This window comes from Condylostylus longicornis, unplaced genomic scaffold (genome assembly GCF_029603195.1).
Source record: "Condylostylus longicornis isolate FDR11 unplaced genomic scaffold, ASM2960319v2 ptg000048l, whole genome shotgun sequence".
Classification (NCBI taxonomy): domain Eukaryota; kingdom Metazoa; phylum Arthropoda; class Insecta; order Diptera; family Dolichopodidae; genus Condylostylus; species Condylostylus longicornis.
Window position 1 is genome coordinate 13,853,099 of NW_026578017.1, and position 23,056 is coordinate 13,876,154.

The following is a 23,056-nucleotide window of genomic DNA, read 5'->3' on the forward strand; positions in this document are numbered from 1 at the left end:
TTGCGTGTAAATTAAGATGAAAGTTTAGATTTATTGTTTTTCGCTTCAGAATTAAATCTCATCTCACACCAGTACAATCTGAATTTTTCGAAAAAGGAAATTCTTTGGTTTCAAACGTATTGAAATGATTTCAAATCCAATCAAATTATTTCAATTTGATTTCAATTTCCAATCAAATGAGACAATGTAAAATTGCTTCTATCACATATTTTTCGTGTGCGTTGGGTTAGCGTCGTTACAATATATTATATTTTCGATATGAGAATACTTTTATTATTGGCAATGAGATTCCTTTAAATATGGAACGTAATATGCTGCTATTGAAGGTTGCATTGAAAAATGTTTTCTATTTCCATTTATTTCGCGGATAGAAAGCTAACCCATGATCTATTTAAAGATTGGGTAAAGAGAATGAGAGGAAAAAATCAGGAAGATTTATGAATTTTTAGTTCATTAAGTTTCAGTAGGTAAGATTAAAAAGTACAAAACTCATTTTAAGTAATTTCAAAAATTTTCAATTCTATTTTATTTGGTAGCTACTATAATATTATAGTTTTATTTATTTTGGCACTCAAGTAACCCATCCATTATATAAATATTAATTATAATTTTAAACAATTTAAAAAAATTTACAGGTTCCATGTAAGACTGAACGTTTTAAATTAGCTCAGAATAAATTATGCACTGTTTATTCTGAAAAATCTCGAAATATCGAAAAATAAAACCGCATAATGCAAAAACACATTATAAAATGCATAAATTATTGTTTGTACTTTTTTAAAATGACATACACATAAAAAAATAAAATCTTGAGAATTTCCGACACTCTCAAATCTTTAGATCCCTAATACATCTCATTATAATAATAATACCCAATAATGTAATAACTGTTCAAAATTCCATTAAAAGAAAATCAGTGTAAAGAAAAATGCATGGATTTTTCTCTTCTTACTGAAACTTCTTATTTTTTTTAATTTTTCTATTTTTTCTACGTTTTTCTTTATTTTTCAATCACGACAGTGCTATAAAAATATTCTATTTTCATTGCATAGACACGTAAAATGCTATTTGCATTACAAAATTTTATTCTAAATAAGACCATAGTATATAATAGCATTAAAAAAAAATGAGTGTCTTTTAATGCCATAAAATCATGTTAAGTGCGATTTTTATTCATGGATAAAAATCTTGAATAAAAGTAATAAAAAATTTAAAAATGTATGTAATTTTTATTTTATTTCATTTGGAAAACAAAATTTACAATTCACAATATCAGCCCTTAAAATCTAAGTAAAAAAAATATCCCTAAATAAATAAAAAAAACCACAGGAGGGTTTCTTTTTCATCAGGTATATGAATACGAATGATAGTTCCGTTCAGTATGTATATTTCGAACCAACATTTAAGGTGATTTTAATGAGAACGATCTAAATTTTAAAATAATTATATTAGAGCGATATTCTGATTTATATAAAATGTAGATATCGAACTAAAATATAGATTTAAGAATTTTAATTGAGTACCTATTCAGAACTAGGCTAAAAAATTACTAACCGCCTGCAAAGCAGGTGAACTCTAGTAATTAAAATTTAAAGTTTCAGAACAACTTTTCTCACTACAACTGTTCAAAGTATAGAGAAATTTTTATTTGTTATTAGGTTTTTTTAAAGAATCTTTTAGGCATATTTAAGCTATGGGATTTTTTTGTAGTAAACTAAGGTTGGAAGACACATTCGAGAATTCGTTATATAAATTAAAATTTACATACCCATTTTCATTAATTTACCAATAATGAGCAGCTCTTCATTCAGTATTTCTCTTGAAACATGACAATTTTCCGATATTGTCCTACTTTTTCTATTTCCATTTTAAAATATTTGGGATTACATCCATTGACAAATTTAAATTTTTCCTTCATATCTGGATACAATGAATTTATTTATTTTTACTGATTTTACATAAAATATATGTATATAGGTATAATACAGAGTACATATAAATAAGAGCAGGAAAAATATCAAATCCCTTGCAACACCAGCCAGTATCAACAAAAATCGATCTCTTCATTGTTGTTCGTTTTCCTTTGGTATTTTCATATTTTTTATTTTTATTTTTTATATAAACAACAACACTCCTTTTCGCCACCCATCTTTTTGTAAATTTCACCCCATTTAACCCATTGAAAAGCAGAAAAAAAAAAATAACAAACAAATTTTTATTTTAAAGAAAAGTGTCAATCAACAATACGATGAAATTGTAGTTTAATAAAGAAAATAAAATAAGAACAACAACAATCCTTGTGCTCAAATACCTAAAAATCCTTTTTCTCACATATTTATTTAAATAATTTTTTTTTTATCTTTGTTCTCTTTCTTTTTTATTGTTATCATTTTTACTTTTTTATTGTAGATTTTAAAGCAGATCCTATGTAAATATTTGCCTACGGATGTATCGTTCACATTACACAGATGTGGGCGACTGTGATTTAAAAAGGTTTGATGTTGGTTTTTTGGTTTTTGTGTGCATGTGTGATTATTTTTTTTTTTATTGTTATCATTTTTTCTTTTTTGTGTTTGTTATTGTTATTGTTTCCTCTTTCAATTCGTTATTTTATTTTAATTTGAAGAGTAAAATAAAATCAAAAAGGACAAATAATAAAATGATACACACAAAAAGGATAACAAAACATAAATAAAAAAACAATAATAGAATAAAAGTAAAAAAAAAAGCAAAAGCAAAAATAACAATAAAAGAATAGGTGAAAAACTCATTTTTATGTGTCAAAAATACCCTGATTTGTTATTTTTTCGGGACTAAACATAAACAAATTCCTTAATGCTAATAGAAATTTAAAACAAAAAAAAATCATAGGGTCTCATAAAAACAAATGGCGATTTTTGATTGTTTGTTTTTTTTTTGTTTCTTAATTTTTAATTTAAATAAATTTTTCATGATTATCTTGTGGAAAATTTTTAAGTCTCACACTGCGTTAAAAAAAATCAAATTAGAAAAATTTGTACAAACAACAAAGTATGGTAAGAGTACTTGTAAAATATTGCGGTAGGGTAAAATTGAAAAGGAACATTTTATTAGAAATTTCTACGAGCACCTGTTCCGCTTACGCTTCACTGCAATCTATGAGTAGCTGCAAGTATTCAAAAATATTTGTAACCTGGTAGCACAACCTTTACAATTTTTGATTTCATGTAGCATTTCAATCGTGTGAGACATCATATTTATTTCTACCAGATAATTTTCGTTCTATGGGACACGCATTATTCTATTAATCGCATAAATTAGTTGCATTCTCAAAGCAATTTTAGGTATGAAATTTTATGAAGGCCATTTCAAATTAAACTGAGATAGAAAGACTCACCAAGGCACTCATATTGAAAAGGTACATAGACTGATAGACTGACATTCCACTAAAAACAATTTTCTTTGCTAATATGGAAAAGCCCATTATATTTAAAAATTTGAGATGCGTGAAATTTGATATGACCATAATCTTCTCTTTATTTTAAATGAAATGTTTATAGAATTCCCTTTTTGCTCATTTTAAACTTTACAACTTAAAAACTATAATAAAAATAAAATTATCGATTTCTAAGAATTTTCTCTAAGAATAAAACAAAGAAAATTGATTATAAAAATAATTAATTAGAAAATAATTGAATTTTAATAAGAAAAAGCAATTATTAATTTCTTTATATAAGAAATTTCAACTTATTCTCATTGTATAATTAATTTTCAATTAAGTCTTTAGATATTTTAATCAGCTAATTTATATCCTATTACAGTGTATACATACATAATTTATATAATTGTTATTTTCAGAGCAAATGTTTCAAGGGCTTTTTATAAAATACTTACATAATAATATTCGAATATATTTTCACTATACAATTATATTCTATTGCATATTCGCAATCACTTTCAATGTTCAAGGAAAACCATTAATGTTAAAATGGAATTAAATTACCATTAAAGGAAAATTCCTTTAATTTAAGATAATAATGAATTGGCTAATAATAATATGTAATTGTGAAACGGATTTTCTTTTACACTTTAAATCCGATATAAGTATACGAAGCTGAATATATGCACATATATATATAGTTTTTAAACAATAATTGCTTCAACTCCTTACACATATGAGAATCTTATGCATAATTTATTTACATGGTTGGTTGATTGGTATTATGAATTATTTCTAAGCGTATATAATTAATGCTTCAATTATTCCACTCTAATACATAATTGACTAAACTTTTAAAATTTTCTTTTTGATATTATTTATATTAGATGTGTAGAGCCAAACAAAGTTCTTTATAAAGTAAATTTTAACTTTTAAATACCATGTGTCTAGGAATAAATAAAAAAGGAAATTATTATGATCGTTTTAATCTTATGTTTATTTATCGGAATGAAAAATTTAATTAATTTCCAAGATGATTTAAAATATTTTTTTGATTTAATAAACCTATGCTTCTTAATACTAATAAATTCGGATCGAACCATTGGTTTACAAAATGGCACACTTTCTCTTAACGAAACCAAAAAAAAATCTACTGTGAAAATAATTTTAATGATGTAATGGCTAATATTATAGAGAATGCAAGCGCCATAAAATCTTCATTAACAATATTGCATACATCTAGGAAAAAAATGAATTAAAAAATTCACGTTTTAATAAATGTTTTAGAAGAAATTTAATTAAGCTGGTAGTCTGAATAAAAGTAGTTGCTTAAATTAAGTTCTATAATTTTTGAGATATCCTCTCTTAATTTTAAAAGCAAATTAGAAAATTTTGGGTTGTTAAGTTAAATAAATTAGGAGAAGAAGAGGTAGAAAAATTCTTCGCTCCAACAAAAGAAACCAATAAAAGCTGTCAAAATATGAGGCGTCTACATAATTACTGCTTGACAAAAATTCAATATTAAAAACTTGCGGTCGATCAAAATGAAAGTTATTTTCAGCGACCAACTTTTATATTGTGACAACTTTTTAGGTTATGATTGTATAAGCAAAAGCTTACCGCACCAACTTTTTTTCCCTCGCTTTTATTTAATTAATAAAAAAATTTGGAAACTTTCATTCACATGAAGAATCCAAATACGAAAGAACTATAGACTGGTAAGTGAAATAGGACGCAGTTCAGTGTTATTAGCACAATTGTCTGAAAAGACAAAGACTTTTTTTCAAGCATGAAAAATTTCTTCTTAGGAAATAAATTTCTCGCCAAAATTAATTTTTATAACAAATTTTAGTTCTTTAATTTAAAAGCTGTATAAAGTTTTTTAAACGAATGGACGACGGACAAAAGGTCATAGTGAAGCAAAATTTCTTTCAATTAGAACTCAATCATATTAATATTGAATGAGATTGTAGGAGATTACTTTTATCCCAGTTTGTTTCATAATTATACATAATTCACATTTCCTTACATATGTCCTTAAAAGTTTCATAAAAATTTTCCTATGTTTAATATGGAAACGTTTATTTCTTTTGTAATGCTCAAATTCTTTGCTATTAATTTTTAAATAATTTTTATACTTAAAAAAGAAATGATTTTTGGAACACATTTAATTTCTAATGAAAATTTTTAAATTGCACAATAATTTATAAATTTGCATACTTTTAGGGATTTCAATTTGCACCTTTTTAAAATTTTAGTTTTAAAAAATTTCTCAATTAAGATTTTTCATATTGCCCCATTTTTTTTTAAGATAATATAAAAATTAAATGTTGAGAAGTTACAATTTGAATCGCAAAATAATGGGGGAGTTTTATAGCCCGATAAAGCACAATGTATTGACATTTTCAAATTGGCTGCTTTTGTTGAAAAATAAGTTTTGTTTTACACACGAGTATAATAGCTTTTTGATATTGCACTAAAGATAAATTGATTTAGGGGCAATATCCTTCACCATTAGAATCATTGAATTCAAAGAATCTGTTTTTGTTTCATTTTATTACAAATTTTGACTAGTTTCTCGTTTAATATGATTATTTCTATACGATATTCATATAATCTTTATTCAAAATTTCAAGATATGCGATTTGCAATACCTTTTTAAAAAACCGAACCAATATTTTTTTATATTAAAATCATTTGCTCAGACTTAAACAGTTAAGTGCATATCAAATTCAATTAAAAACACAAAATTTGTACACACATTTCTTTTCATATAAATTCATTATATACTCGTAGCACATAGAAAAAATTTTCGTTTGGTTTTTATTGTATTTATGAAAGTGAGTAGATTATGGGTGCATGTCAGTGTGAAAATTCTTAGTTTTTCTTTAATATACTCGTATATATAGCTTTATATGTTACAATAATCTATATATATATACGCAAATAAATTTTGAGAAAATTACTTCATAAAATCCTTTCATTATGCATTATATTCATGTAAAAGGATAATTCCAAAGTAATATAGTAAAAAAAAAAAATTAAAGAGAAAAAGAGAGAAATTTTTTTTTCTTCCATCTCTTTTAATCCCTGACAGTAGAATGATAATAATATAAAATGAAGAGATAAATTTGCATAATCTAATGCAGCACTCTATTCTATGTTATGAATGGGCCATATAGTAAGCACTATATTATACTACAATAACACCAGCACACCAGTAAAATACTAAAGTTTGGGTATATGTGTGCATATACAATTTTCAAATGTGTTGTTTTTAATATTTTGTTTTGTTTTGTTTTTTTTTAAAGAAGGATTTTTATTCTTTATCCTTTTTTTTAGCCAAAACAATAGAATGTGTGCCGTCTTTATTATTCTTTTTGGTGAAAAAAAATTTTCTCTTTCTTATTTGTACTGTGTGCACTTTCCATTTAAGAGTGAATCATGTTTTTTGTAAAGTTTTTTATTTTTCATTTTGTTATCCTTAGTTTTTATTTTGTTTTTTGTTGTTTTTTGTTATTACAATAGTTTAGATCGCATTCAATTTATTCCAGTATGATATGAATTGCATCATCATTACCATTAATTCTTAGAGAAACGTCATCAACATTCAAGTTGTGTGTGCTCCACACACAACTTGAATGTTGATGACGATACAAAGTATTTTAATTTTTTTTTGTTTTTGATTTTTTTGTTTTTCTTTTTTGAAAATCAGAATTTATTTATTTTTAAAACAGGGAGTTGAAAGAAAAATATATAAAAAATTGGGTTAATGCTTTTAACATGTTCACTTTCTAAAAAAGAGCTCTTACCAAAAAAAAACAGAAACAAAAAAGAAAATAAAAAATTGAAATGCAAAAAAAAATGAGAGTGAAATTTTTGAAATAAATGGAAAAATATTTTCAATTTGTTTTTTAGGGAAATTTTCGACAGAATTTGTTTTTTTTTTTTTTTTTTTCGGTACTCTTAATATCGTGGCAACTACATAGAACATTTTATTTTTTTTGTTCTTTTTACAAAAAAGAGCTTAGTCTATGTGTCTATTGGCATATAATGGATATTATTATAAGAATATAGAATTGAAATTTTTAATATTTAAAATAAATATGGTTTCTGGAAATCTACATATGTATATATAAAATTTGACATAGAATATACTGATAATGTCTTTGTTATTCTTGAAATTATTGTTAAAGAATTGTAAATATTTATGTTATGTAACAGAATACGAATAAATATTGATATTGTAATTTAAATATTTTTATGGTTTGAAATTATAGTTTCCATTATAATGTAGTATGGAATAAGAAGTTTTTCAGTTTAGATAATTTCTGATTCAAATTGTGCATTATTATTTCAGTTAATCAATTATTAGGGAAGTGAAAGTGATTTCGAATATTTTGCATGGATTACAAAATAATAGTTCCGGAAATATTTAATATAGGTCTATGAGTTTCTAAAATAGAATTGAAACTTGTTTAAAATAACAAGTTGTGTTCTTGTTATAATTTCAACTAGAATTTAAAAATATTTAGTGCTTAAGTTTAATTTTTTAGAACCACCTATAATATTCAATACAAATTTGAATTTATACCAATTCTTCACTGTATATAATATTATATAATAAGATCTTTCATATCTTCATTAATCCGGAACCGACAAATATCCGTTTACCAAGTGTACTTTCAAAATATTCAACGAAATTTTGATATCAATTGGATTTAAAGAACCAGAAACACTCTTCTGTATTTGTTTTTTTAAAATTAAAAAATTCCGAAGAATTTTAAAATATTTTTATATACACACTTAAATAAATAATTATTTTTAAAAGTTTAAAGTTCTAAAATATTAAGGAATTGAAAAATTAAATATTCAGTTTCGATTTTTCTTTACTTTTTCTTTTATTTTTGTTTTAAATATGCGATACGCCTTTGAAATTTAGGTTAAAATTCCCATAAATTTTATTTGCATTTTAAAGTACAAAAATCTTTTTACAAAAAAATTTTAATAGTTAAATCAGATTATCTTAATTATGAATAATTTAGTTAAAAAAAAAAAAACTTTTAATTAGAAACTGAAAAGTATAAACCAATATTTTGAAAAATTATCAACAAACAAAAATTATAATAAGTATTTGAGATAGAAAAGAGTTTAAATATTTTTTTGGTGTTAATTAAATAAAAGGGCTTAAAACTAATTATATAAGCATAAGAATAGAAAATAAAATTGGATCAAAGTTTTAAAGTTAAAAGTTTTAAATGAAATTCTATGTGAAAAAGAATGTGATAAGTTATGACATAAAATTATCAGAAATGAAACAGTAAAATTTAGTATCCTTTATGTTAAAGTATATAAATTGAATATAGTATCGAATCTACTATATATGCAAAATAAATATTTGGAATGGGCGGCGGAAAACAGGGGTACCATTTGAAGCTTAAAAAATAAATCAAATTATAAAATATAAAAATTCTTTCCAATTTTTCCATTACGTGTATTCAAAAAAAAAAAAGTAAGCTAACTTAATAGCATGTACCTTTACATATGTATTTGACATTACTTGAAATTTTTTCATACTGTAAGACAAAAAGCTGAAAATTTAAATCCAGAATTTAATTCTATGACTAGTCTTGCAGTCAGCATGATAAAGTTACAAGAAAGTGATTTATTATGCGTAATGTGCAATTAAATGATAATATTAATTGCTTTGATTGGGCACTGAACAAGTCAGAACCGGGCCTTGTTTAATAACAACATTCTAAAAGAAAATATTTTAAATTAATATTAATTACATCTCGATTATTTTACAATTCTGTCAAGATTTTTTTCCTATTCTAAATTATCATTCAAATAATATTTAACAGAAATTTATTTGTAGTTTCAGTACTACGCCGACATATTTCAATTTGATCGTTGTTCACAATTTCAATTATTTAATAAAATTGATGCATTAGAACACTTAGATTAGAAGACGACAAGTTAGTTTCTTCAAGTTAAAAAACTCATTCCTCTGTATACAATAAATAAAGTTTAAATTGTGTTATTCAATTTTCTCGTTATTCTATGTTAATCATTGTTAAAAATTTATGTACATATATATACATATATACAAGTACATATATATATGAAAACCAATATACTAATAAACACACGCATTTCTTAGTTAAAGTTTCTAAACTTTTTATCCTTATTGGTTTGAGGACATACATAAAAAAATCACAGTGGGAAAATGGACTTTTACGAAACAGAGTATAAATTTTTGTTCCCGTTTAAAATTTAATAAATCCCCAAATCCCCTAACGTAAAACACAATAATGTAAATTAAAAAAAAAATTTTTTTTCATGAAAAATAATTGCTGCCGTTATTAAACTACACAATACTGAAGAGAAGATCTTTTTATTTTTAAAATTGATATTTATACCATTGCAATTTAGCCCTATGCATTTAAACTGAATTAAGAAGAAATAACTTACAACTACGAGTATAGCTGTGTATAAATATTAAAAATAAAGACAATATCCTGTTATTCTTTTGGAATAATAAATAAAATGGAATGAATAAACAAAGGATATTGTTTCGTATTTGTGATCAATACATAAGCCACCTGTTAATAATAGATTTTCATTTTGAAATCATTTCAATTGTTGACCAAGAAGATATAGATTCTGTTGCAATGGTAAAATTCAATCCAATAATATATACAAGTTTGTTGATTTAAGAAAATTAAATTAAAATTAATAAATTTCGTTTAGATTCTAAAAATAAATTTGTTTTGATAAGAAGCTTATATATAGAGAAGCAACTATTTTATTTCTAAGGTTTGTATTTGTTTCATTACTGCAATTACTCACAATATAGATATTAATGTAACTTTAGAACAGTTTATTACTGTTTGTAAAATTTAGTTATATTTAGATTTTTATTTGTAAAAATATTGTAACGAATTGAGACATATTGTCTGTATTTTTCATTATAATATTTGTATTACATATTTATAGCAATAAACGAAAATAGATGCTCGTACAAAAGAATGATTTTAAGTCCTGTATGTTAATCGCCACACTATTCCACACGAATTTCTGCTTCTTATTCGTTTATGGTATATTTCGGCACTGGAATTTCAATAGTTTCCTTAATATACAACCAAGTGACTTGTGAAATTGTTTTGCAGCCGCAATTCGGTATTACCACAAGGAGTCGAAAAATTTTAAGGAATTTTAACACAGCTTTCTTTTGAAGTTATAGGGCAGCTACTGATAAACCACTATCTCAATCACATCCAATTTAAATAAGGTTCCGATATATAATATTATAAAGCATTTGTGGAAATTTGGTCAACTCAGTTCAATTAGTTTTTGAGTTATCGCCGGGACGGACGGATTGACAGATATGGTTAAATCGACTCCGAATTCGACGTTCGAATCAAATATATAAACTTATGTCTATATTACACTACCTAAAACCATTATTTCTTAGCATGACGAATAGTAAGCCAAATTTATAATCCCCTTCGAACATATGTTCGTACAGGTATTAAAATCCAACAGAATTTTCAAGTGAACTGAATTTCTCTTCAATGGAATTTTAAGTTTAGTGATGAAAAAAGTTACTATAGAAATGAATTTCTGATCTAAATTTACGTTATATTGTAATATGTGAATAAGACAATGTCATTGTTTTCAATAGAAAAAAAATATTTAAAACTAAAACAAAAATTGAAAATTGTTGTTAACAATATTGTCAAAATTGAAAATTAACAAAAATTGAAAATTACTTTGGTAAACTTTACACTAACATAAGCAACATATTCTGAAATTTTCATATTTATGAAGGGCATTCAGCTTTTTAAGCAAGTTCAAAGGAACTACAATAAAGAGATTATTAAGAAAAGATTTGAATATAAATTTGCGCATTAATCATTGCAAATTTGGAAGTAAAAAAGCATGAAACAGAAGTCTTCAAATAAATTAACGATCATAAAATCGAGAATTATTAAAATTATTAAAGTATAATATTATTAACAAGAGTATTTCTTAAAAATTTTTAAAATTTTAGTCTTGTTCTTGGACTCTTGTAATAGTAAAATAATTTTTCTCGTCCCTCGCTGCTGTTGTGCTGTGTACATTCAAAAATTTTTTTTATAAAAATTAAAGAAAAAAAAAACACAATATTTTAACTACATTGAAAATTCTTTTAAGATTCCGTTCATGACACTTTCACCCAAGAGATTTTTTTTTTCCTCTTTCAAATTGCATGTTAACAATTTATATGAGTACACAAACATAAAATAATTTTTTACAATTAAAACAAGAATTTTTTTTTCTTTTTTATTTACGTGTAATTTAATTTTCACAATGTAGTCTGCATTATTATATTATTGCAATATAATAAAAAGTCATTTATTCCAGCATAGAATAATTTTCCTTCCGCATTCAGCTATTAACATTACCTTATATATAGTGATATTGTAACCCATTATACAATTTAATGTCGAAAAGAAAGAAATGCTATGGCAGAAACGTACAAGTATATGTACAAAACAGAAAGAAAAAGATAAAATATAATTTTTTTTGCCTTAATAACAAAAATCCTCATTTAATGCAGCAAAAAAACGAAAACAAAAAAGTTCAAAATGAACGCGAATAACAACCAGAATTTCAGTCAGAATGCAATGCAAAAAATAAAAGAGAAAGCATAATTTATAGCTTCAATGATACCAGGAGCATATTTAGCTTCAAGGATAACATAGCAGGAAAATTCACAGTATCAAAAGTAAGTAAGAAACTATGTTAAAAATTTTCTCAAGCAGTTCAAGTATTATAATGAAATTGGTCAAAAGATCACAGCATTTTCCTAATTAAAGAATGTACAAGTCCTACACATATATTTGAAAGATCAGAACAAAATTATTCACAACATTGTGTTTGGCCCGTGCTTTTAATATTAGAGTTCTTAATTTCTACAAGAATTTCTTATGATTTTACAAAGAAAAAATTTCTTAGATTTCTCTGTTATTTGATATGAACTTAGTTATATGTTGTGTACAAAGTATAAGAGATTTCTTGATCGAGTAACGTAAAATATCGGAAAAATGAGTAAACGACCAGTTCCTTTCCCGTTAGTACGCAAAATTTATCAAAATATACAAAGTACGAATTAATGATTTTATGAAACACAAAACATAAGAAAGGTGAAATTCTTGTTTGCGTCTGAATAGCAAATTATATGAAAAGTGTTCAAAATGTGAATTCTTGACAGTGTTAAACGTAAAATACATGAAAGATTCGAATGCTAAGTTTTGGGAATAAAATCTGTACAATTTTTTTCTTCAGCCGTATCATAATCAAATAAATATTGAGAAATTCTAGAATCTGGTGAAATTGATGCTTTATATAAAATGGTGATGACGAAATGGTAAAGTCAACTTTTCCTATTTTATGTAGTTATAAAATGATGCATCCTCATTCCAAATTTTAAGATGAACAAAAATAATCCTTTTTTTTCCTGACACTTTAACATTTACAAAATATCGCGGTGTATTCTTTTTTCTTTTTTAACATTTAATGCAAATTTAGGTCATCATTTTATCTGATCGCATAAACATATAAAAAATAAAGATAACATTCATAAAAAAAAAAAGAAGCGGGTAAAAAATATTGTTAAAGTGAAAAACTGAAAATGTAAGTTATTGTGTTTTTCATTATTTCCCGTTATTGTTTCATTTTTTTCTTTCATACATTCATATATACGGGCAGGCTATTCACTCTTTGTGATTAAATCAAATAATTTATGATTCAAAAAAAAAGTAAAAACAGTGTATATAATGTATGTATGTATGTGACTATATTTACAGTGTGTGTAAAAGGATATAAAAACGCAATATTTAAATTTTTTAAACATAAATAAATTTAGTATGATGTTAAAATGCCGAATTTTGTAAATGTTTGTAAAATTTATTAATAAAACATGCTTTTACAGTCGATATAAATTAATTTAGAATATTTTGTAAAGAAAAATTTCAGATTTGAAATGTTATTTTGCGAAATTTTTTAATTTGAAGCCAGAGAATCCCAATTATGCATTAAATTCTGCTATTGCAATTCATATTTAATCTCCTACTTCATAATAATTCCCATGCCCATTACAATTACCAACACAATGTGTAGTTGTTTGTAATTTTTAAATATAAGGATAACTTTTGAAAATTTCTTCATACAACTGTAGAACAGGTGGATGACGTAATCAAAGGTACGAGTCAAGGCAAAAAAATTTATTCAAAAATTTTTTCTCTGTAATAAATGCAATAACCATTTTTTTTGTTCTTATGATTGTGTGTTTCAAATAGAAGATTGCATGTAGCATCTCAAGTAAACAACACTTAGTAATCGTATTATATAGATTACAGTATAAAGAAATTGGAAGAACAATTCACCGGCAATTTCTTCTTACCTCTGTAGTTGAATTGGTAGAGCGTCTAGAAAGCAGTAAGTCACTGTTTCGAGTCCAAATTGAGGAAGGAAAGTTTTTAATAAATTTTTCTGCTTTGACTCGTTTCTTTGATTAGGTTGTATGTAATTCCCACGCAATCAACAATAATCCTACATCATATTATTATAATAAATTTACAAATTTCATACGTTTCTTGAATTTAATAGAATTTGAATATTTCTAAAAGGTGTAAAATTAGGAGTTATCATTAAAGTATGAGGAAAATTAATTCAAAAGATCTAACTTATCAGATAAATCTTTGCTTAATATGAATTTTCAGAATATAATGATGTTAGATTATTAGCTTAATAGCTATGTATAGCATAAGTTCAAAATAAAAATCTTTATTAAAAACTAAGGTGCTAAGACAAATTTCATAATTACAATCCGAGTGATATTGATAAAAATTCACTATTAATGTAGAATTTACTATGTATAACATCTTACAACAATTTGAAATATATGTATATGTATGTATAATGTACACATAACCCATTACATGTGTTTAACGAATATAGTAATTAATACACGCTATAATATTCAATGTGCATTATAAGATTCAGCACGAATACGTGTTTTTGACGGTTTTCTTTTTTCATAAATTAAATTGCAGCCATCATTATCATCATAATACTATGATGTTACATTAAAAATTTACAATATGTTTTTATTTTCTGGTTTTTCTTATACATATAATTTTTGATTACAACATACAATCCTGAGTATCTGAGGCGGAAAAGTATCTTGATATTATATAACGTTAAAAATAAAAATGGTAAAATTCGTTTTGCCCATACAACTGCAATGAGAAAAAAAAATTCATTTTGTTGCATTTTTCTTTTAGTATAAATAATTTTTTATTTAGTAGTTTTAAAAATCTGATGGGAGTGAAAAACAGAATAAAAAAAAAATTAATTATTAAAAAAATATGTAAAATAAGTTCGCTTGACATCAGGGGCAACTTTTGTAATGCTCTGGACGCTCTTTAATTGTATATGCATTTATATTTTAAACTTATTAATTAATTAATTTTATTTTTATCGTATATTCAAAAAGAAAGGCAGTTTTGTTTTTATATTAAGGCATCTTTATGCAGTTCGTAAATTTTTTAATTGATCACAGCACAAAATCAATTTATTGTGCCAAAAATAACATCTTGGTTGGCTTAATGAAGCACGTGAACATAATGCACTCGAATATTTTTAATAATCATTATTTTATGAAAATTTACTTTTATTGTTCAATTAATTGTAAATTATGTTTTTAAGCATATTTCAAAAATAGAGACAAATTTTTTATTCTTTCCGTCAGTGCTCGTTCATTTATAAAAGTTTTAAATTTTTCTATTAAGATAGAAAACCGAAATTTTATACACAAACGGAGAATGATTAAATAGTGGAAAGAAAATGGTAAAATAGGAGATTACCCTATATTTTAAACGTATTGGTTTAAAATTTTAAGCATGATATTTCTCTTATGGTGTAAGCTTCAAAAGTGCAAAATTTTACAAGCTTTCACACATTTAAAAATTATTTATTATGTTATGGAAGGTTATGTTTTCTATATCCTCCGCACTAAATTATTGCACCTCAAAATTGAAATATTGCGACAATTTCTTTAAAACTGTGCATAAGGTTTATTGAATATAAAAGCCAACACGTATATTCTGTAAGAGCAAATTGTTAATAATGAAAAATTTTAAATGATCCAATTAATCGTATAATTCTCTCAATTCCTTACTGCTTTTACTGCTCCTACTTTTGTAGCCTAATCGTATAAAGAATTTTTCGTTTTTCTAATGGATTAGGTTACTAATTTTTTTCAATTGGATTCAATTATTGCATTTTTTTTTGATTTATCGACTTAACGTCTCACCTTCATAAAACAATCGAAAATTTTATTATACAAATATAAGATATACGATCAGGCTTTATATTTTTTTTTTTCATCCCAAAAATATGCAATATTTATTGTAAAAGGGTAGTCTTGTGATTCCAAATTGCAGTTATAATTTATGTGCCAAAATTATATTCGAAGATTTCGTCATAATAACTAATTTAATATGAATTTTTTTTTTGATGAATTAATTTCAGATATGAGTGCTCCACTCTGTTGAATTATTATAATACACTTAAATATTTTTACACTATAGTGGATTTACGCCACATGATTAGTGTATAGCAGAAATTTTATTAAAAAGAGAATAGAGAAATTACAGTTTTTAGTAGCTTATAGCCTTACAAAATAAATTTAAACAAAAGTTTATCTAATGTAACTACAAAATATAGAATATTATAAAATAATCAATTGATTTACATAATACAACAATGTCGCCTATATATTTAAATAATTGCTTTAAGTTTTATTTTGTATTTTATTTACCATTATAACTGCATTTTAATGTTTATTAATGATTTCTTTATAAACTAAAATAATTTTTATTTCAAATAATATTCATTCTATATATATTTATTTTTTTTATATTCCATTTATTCACATGTCTGTTAACAATTTAGTTTTTATTTTATATACTCTTCATTTTATATACTCACAATAATTTATGTATTTCAATATATACAAAATATGTGTATTTTTGAAATATGTATATATATATATGTGCATGCTGATTATTATATGCTTGTAAGTTATTTATTTACATTAAGGATATTATATGATGTGGAACAAAACCGGAAAATATTATGTTTTTCATCAAGTAACAAAATAAAAATACATATTTAATATATTATAGATATAATTAGTTGAGTCAACTCAAGGATATTTAAATTGTAAGAATAGTCTTTAATTATGAAAACGCCATAGTTAATTTGATAATTTTGGAATTCAAAAAGTAACAAGATATTTGGGAATAAGAAATGGAAATTTCTTCATAAAACTGCGGAAAACAGATGGATAACGTAATCAAAAGAACGAGTGAAGGTAGAGAAATTAAAAAAATGTTCTCCTCGAATTGAACTCGAACCGGTGACATACCATTTTCTAAAGCGTCCACCTATATGTTATACATATGTTTTTTGCAGTTCTATACAAGAAATTTCCATTAGTTATTCTTATAAGAATTACTTTTAATAATAAATATAAACACCTACACGTTATGTATTTGTAATTATTTGTAAAATATTTGGGACTGTTGAACTAAAATTTTTCAATTTGATTATTCATATTTATGTAAAATTAATTATTGACTAATGAAAATCCTTGGACTTACTAAAGGTACTAATTTCAATCTCCTGAATATTACAAGCTAAAATAATTTCATGGTTTACATATACTCGTAAAACTCTCATTCAATTGTTTCTGTTAGAACTTACAAACTCATATTGGACGAATGTATTACATAAATATTACATTATATGTAATTCTATCTTGAGTATTACAAAACGTAAGATAAATTTATAACACTCATATGAAAAAACTACACAATTTATATTTAACAAACTTACATATTATTCGAAAACGGATCATACAAAATACAATATTACATCAGAAGACTACATAAAACTTATTAGACTAGAATTCCTGATAACAAATATCTACATTAATATACATATACATACATATATTAAGGAAGATGTAGTATTTTATTATACGATATCATATAGAAAGAAATGAAAATGAAAATTTATTCTTAAGGAATGAAAATTTATTCGTGTCTTCATCTACAGCTCACAAAATATAATATAATTAAGTATGTATATAAAACGTTCTGTTTAGATTTGAATATATGTATATATATACAGTATCTACATGAAATGGTTTGTATTACTTGTATGTAATATTGTGTCTATAATCTATCAATGTCAACACAAATTAATTGTAGGCCTTATACTAATGCCAAGATATTAATATCCTGTTTGTAAAAAGTTTTTTTTTTCTTCAATAGTTCCTTAAGGTTTTAATTTTTTGTTTTTTTTATTTTTTGTCACAAAATATTTACAGAAATAAAGTACTATAATATAAAAAGCAGAAATACGAAAAAAAAAAACAAAATTTAATTGGGTTTATTTGTGTTTATAACAATATTCAATCTATATACACAAGGATATTACAAAAACACACAAATAGCTATAAATTAAATCTTTTATACAATAAAGAACTTGTAAGGAAATTATGTAAGGAATATTATAGCTAGTGAGTCGTTTTGTTAATGAGTGAGTGACTGATTGTACTAAAAATTATTTTCTTATATTCAATTCAATTTGACTGATGATGTTGTTTATTGTAATAGAAAAAAATAAAAAAACATTTGAGGATTAAAAATTTCAAGGTTCCTTTTTTATGTACAAAACATAAGGCTTGTAATCGCTTACCATTTGCCTTTTTGAAGAAATTTTTCCTTACATAAAAGAAACAAAAAGATAAAAATATTATTAGTTGTTATAATGATTTGTCAATAAAATTATAAAAATATAAAAAAAAATTTTAGTTCTCAGTAGTGTGCCTTTTTCTGAAACATGAAATATTTTTTACGCACTAGTTGAATTGAAAAAAATTGAATAATTTTTTTGAAAAATGGAAAGCCTTGAGAAATAACCGATTTCTCAAGGCTTTCCATTTTTTCCTCAGTGGTTTAGAAATACGGAATAAGGTGGGTAATTGTAGAAAGCAACAATTGTTTTTTATGGCCATGACGACCAAAATCACCAAATTTAATTACTTAATTACGGAAGTTTTTCTGTACGCACAAATTGTCTTAGCACAATATATTTTCAAGCAATGCTGTGATGCCTCATTACTTTACTATTGAAAAATCTAAGATATTTGAAAAATAAATAACCTTCATCATAGTGTACTTTGTGAGCGGTATTTAATATAAACTAAGATTATGTTCTCTTTAGTTAAACGAAAGAGTTGCGAGATAATTTGGAAGAGTGTTTTGCATGTAAATTTTATTTTTCAAAGAAATTAGTAAACTTCTGGGCAGACGTATACTTTCAGGCATTCTATTTATCCTGAAAATAATTAGACACTAAATAGAGAGAACCTTGAATAAATTTTTATTGTAATTTAAATTTTTTTTGTCAAATTTACTAAAGTTGAAAAATTTTAAGATTTTCAATTAATTTCTTTTCTTTAAAAATTTGAATAATTTTCCTCACCTAAATATTATCTTTTGTATATGAAACACCTTGTATTTTATTTAAACTTTAGATTCCAACATAAAGTATTTTATAATTTTTAAGTTATCCATCACTCAAATGAATCAAAAATAAATGAAAAATTTTGTAATCGATATTTATTCAGACAACTTGAATTCTATATTTATATGTACATGTTAAAATTACAAAGGTATTACTATAAACAATAAAACTATATGAAATAATATTTTTAATATGAAAAGGATATTCAAGGATTCTATACTATTTACTCTATATGGAACATAAAATACTAAACGGCTCTAAGGACATATTATTTCTTTTAACAGTTACTTTATTAGATGTATGTATAAGTATGTTATTCTAGTTATATAAATATGAAAAGAACAAACAGATTAAATTTATTTAGATAGAGTTAAAAATGATTTATTTAAGAAAACACATGGGCACTTATTCAATATTTAACTTGTAAAAATCTTCTTAAAAATGACATTTTGTGATTACCAGTGTTTATAGAAAGTGAGAAAATGTTATATTTTGCCTTTCATACATTTATATTCGAATTAAGATTTGTTAGGCAATTTAATAAAGGATAATATATTATTACAAGGATAAACAAAAAAATTTAATAGTGAGGGGAAAAAAACCAATTTGCATCAATTAAAATTAATTTCTTATCAAGTTGAGGCAAACATTTTGGATCAATAAAAATTAAAATCATTTAGCCAATTCAAACAACATAGAGGAATTCACAAATTCCGACAACTAAGCCAAATTTTGTTGAATTTATTCTAAGTAACGGAATTTCTTGTTTGTTGTCTTACAGAACTCAAAACTACTATTTTACATAAAAGAGATTGAAGTGTAATTTTGTCGATAAGTCATTACAGATCAGTATCTTGACTAAAGCGTTCAGGAAAAAATTTAGTAGGACTATTATTTGAAACAATGATTTAAGAAAATGTTCGTGTTATTGATGATTTTTGAGAGGTGCAACACAAAATCAAAATTGTTCCCCAGAAATTATAGCTGTTTCAGAGGTCGTACGGGTAATTGTCTTATTGGCGAACAATCCAGAAGGATGGGCCGCCCTACCAATAATCTCTACTTGTGTTGCTGTAACGAAATGGTGGTAAATCTCCTCTGCTTATATATGGCTTTGGCAGGAAAAAGGCGGCAATACCGTGGGCCATTTTTCTTTTTACCGACTAAGGATTTGGTGAATGTAAATTCCAGGTTCCTTAGCTGGATTCGGAAAAGCTCGGGTTGGTTCTTGTTATGGTGAGGAATTTTGTGAATCCTGCGGTATCACAACGGGCCTTATTGACATATGAGTGCCTCACGATAGGCGAGTCAAACTTTTTTTTTTTTTTTTTAATGTTTTATTTATTTTTTTCTTTTTTTTATAATAGTACAATTCAAAACAAAACTAAAGAATATTTTTTTTATAATTATTAATTTAAATGTGCAATGGCCCAAGAGGCTCTCCCATTTATAAAAATATGTTTTTAAAAGCTAATAATTCATTTTTTGTTAATATATTTAATTTACAAATTTTATGTACAAAATGTTAGAATTCATTGAATTCAGATATTATTTATTTAGTGTTGCTAAAAAGTTTTTATAAAAAAAGCAACTTTTATAATACAGTAGAAACCTGCTCTAGTGAACGCCCGATTTTATGAACTTCCCAGTCGAGTGAACACAAAAATTTTAGCATTGACTGCCTTACACTGTGAACAAAAATTTTTATAAGTGCCCAGTATAGTGAACAAATTTTACAAAACTGTTTTTTTTTTATATTATTCTTTTTATTTTTCTCATTGTAACGGGATTTTTCAAGTTGAATTACAAAAGAGAACATTATTTTGTTTACTTAACATATAAGTCATACATTGTGTTAGGTAATGGCATTCAATAAAAGTGTAATTTCGAGAAAATAAAAGTGTTCAAGTTTTTTTTAAAATGCCAAAAACAAATATTAAAAGAAAACATTTGAATTTAAATGAAAAAATTAAAATTATAAAATCTTTAGAGTCAGGAGTAAGTGTTACAACATTATCTAAGAAATTTGGTATAGCTAAATCAACCGTGTGCGCGATTAATAGCAGAAAACTGAAGTTAAAGAGCCAAATTGGGAAAATGTTCGTTATTAATAAAAGGCAAACTATGAAAAAAGGTGAACTTCCACGGACAGAGGAAAGACTTTACAAGTGGTTAGAGAAACAAAGATCCAAACACATTCCAATTACTGGCTTTATGATCAAAACAAAAGCAAAACAGATTAATTTAAAAATCAGAGAAAAAGATTTAGATTTTAATTTCAGTGATGGATGGTTAAGAAATTTTAAAAAACGTTTTGGAATACGTTTGCTTAAAATTGTAGGTGAAAAACTTTCCAGTCAAATAGAATTAGTGAAACCTTTTAAAAAGATGTTGCTTGAAAAAATGGAAAAAGAAGAACTAACTAAGGATCAGTTATATAATGTTGACGAAACAGGTCTATTTTATAAAAATTTGCCTGAAAAAACTTACGTTTTAAGCTCTGAAAAAAATGCGCCTGGAATTAAAAGTTATAAACAAAGAATAACTGTTCTTCTAGGAACAAATGCGACAGGTTCGCACAAGTTAAAACCTTTAATTATCGGAAAAGCGGCAAATCCAAGGTGTTTTAAAAATTTCCAATTGCCCTTGGAATATAATCATTCAAAAAATGCGTGGATGACGACTGATATTTTTAAAAAATGGTTCCATCATTCGTTTGTTCCACAAGTAAGTAAAATTTTTAAATTGATCTATTGTAGGTAAAATTTCTAAAAATTTATTTTTATAGGTGAAGAAATTTTTAGCTAGTAAGAACATAGCTCAAAAAGCAATTCTTTTATTAGATAACGCTCCTTCACATCCACCAGCAGAGCAGCTTATCAGCGAAGATGGAAAAATATTTGTTTTGTACATGCCACCTAATGTAACACCTCTTATACAGCCCATGGATCAAAACGTGATTAGAATCACTAAACTCAATTACAGAGCTTGTTTGTTAAGTTCTATTTTGTCAACAACAAATAACAGCGATATTATTACCGCAATAAAAAATATTAATCTCAAAGAAGTTGTCATAAATCTTACTGCAGCTTGGAATAAAATTGATAAAGAAATGATACTGAAGTGCTGGAAAAATATTTTAAAGGAAGATGAATTTGATGATGAAGACGAGATTCCTTTGAGTATTTTAATGAGAGATGATTTGGATATTAATGTACGAACTAAAGAATTAGCACTTTTGCTGAATACGGCTGATACGAATGTAAGAAAAATGAATTTATTTAGCCATACATATTTAAAATTTTAATTTTCAATTGCAGGAATATAGTCTTGAAGATATTCAGCGTTGGAATAGAGATGAAATTACCGATAATGAAAACTATTCAGTCTCTTCTGAAGATACTAATTTAACCGAAAATGTGATAGAAACAGTTGAAGCAAAAATTTCTGATTATGAAGCCCTTGAAGCGCTAAATAAGACTATACAATGGGCTGCAGACAACGATATCTTGTTAACCGACCAAGTCACACTTAGAAATATAAGAGAAAATATTGTTTTAAAAATTTCAAATAAAAAAAAAATTCAAAAAAAAGTAACTGAATACTTTTCGAAACAATAAAGCTTTAAAAACTACTTTTTAGTTTAATTTATTTGACATTTAATACAGTGAACAGGTTCAATAGAACGAACAGCCTGTGTTTTTATTATGTTCACTCGAGCAGATTTCTACTGTATAATGTTTAATAATTAAAATAAACTTACCCTAAACTTACATATACTAGAATAAAATTATCTTATACCTAACTTACTCTAATTTCTCCAAAAATATGTTTTATTATAATTAATAAGTTTGTTTAAATTTGGAATATATTTGTCATATTTAAAATATTCATTATTTTCTAAGCTAAGGTTATTTAAATCTAAAGGTATTTTTTTATTTGCTGCATTTCTAATGTAATGGTAAAGTATTGGAATATAATTAGAGCAAT

At 24.9% G+C, this 23,056-nt stretch overlaps 1 protein-coding gene across 1 annotated transcript in view; it reads left to right on the top strand.

Moving 5' to 3' along the window:
* LOC129610870 (jerky protein homolog-like) overlaps positions 1–22,750 on the top strand; it is a 52,454-nt gene extending 29,704 nt beyond the window's left edge. Inside the window, exons 3-7 of the mRNA XM_055523640.1 lie at positions 21,057–21,237; positions 21,349–21,793; positions 21,855–22,328; positions 22,387–22,577; positions 22,735–22,750. Of these exons, the coding sequence (XP_055379615.1) occupies positions 21,057–21,237; positions 21,349–21,793; positions 21,855–22,328; positions 22,387–22,577; positions 22,735–22,750 (1,307 nt within the window). The remainder of the gene's footprint in view (positions 1–21,056; positions 21,238–21,348; positions 21,794–21,854; positions 22,329–22,386; positions 22,578–22,734) is intronic.
* The last annotated feature ends 306 nt before the right edge of the window (positions 22,751–23,056 follow it).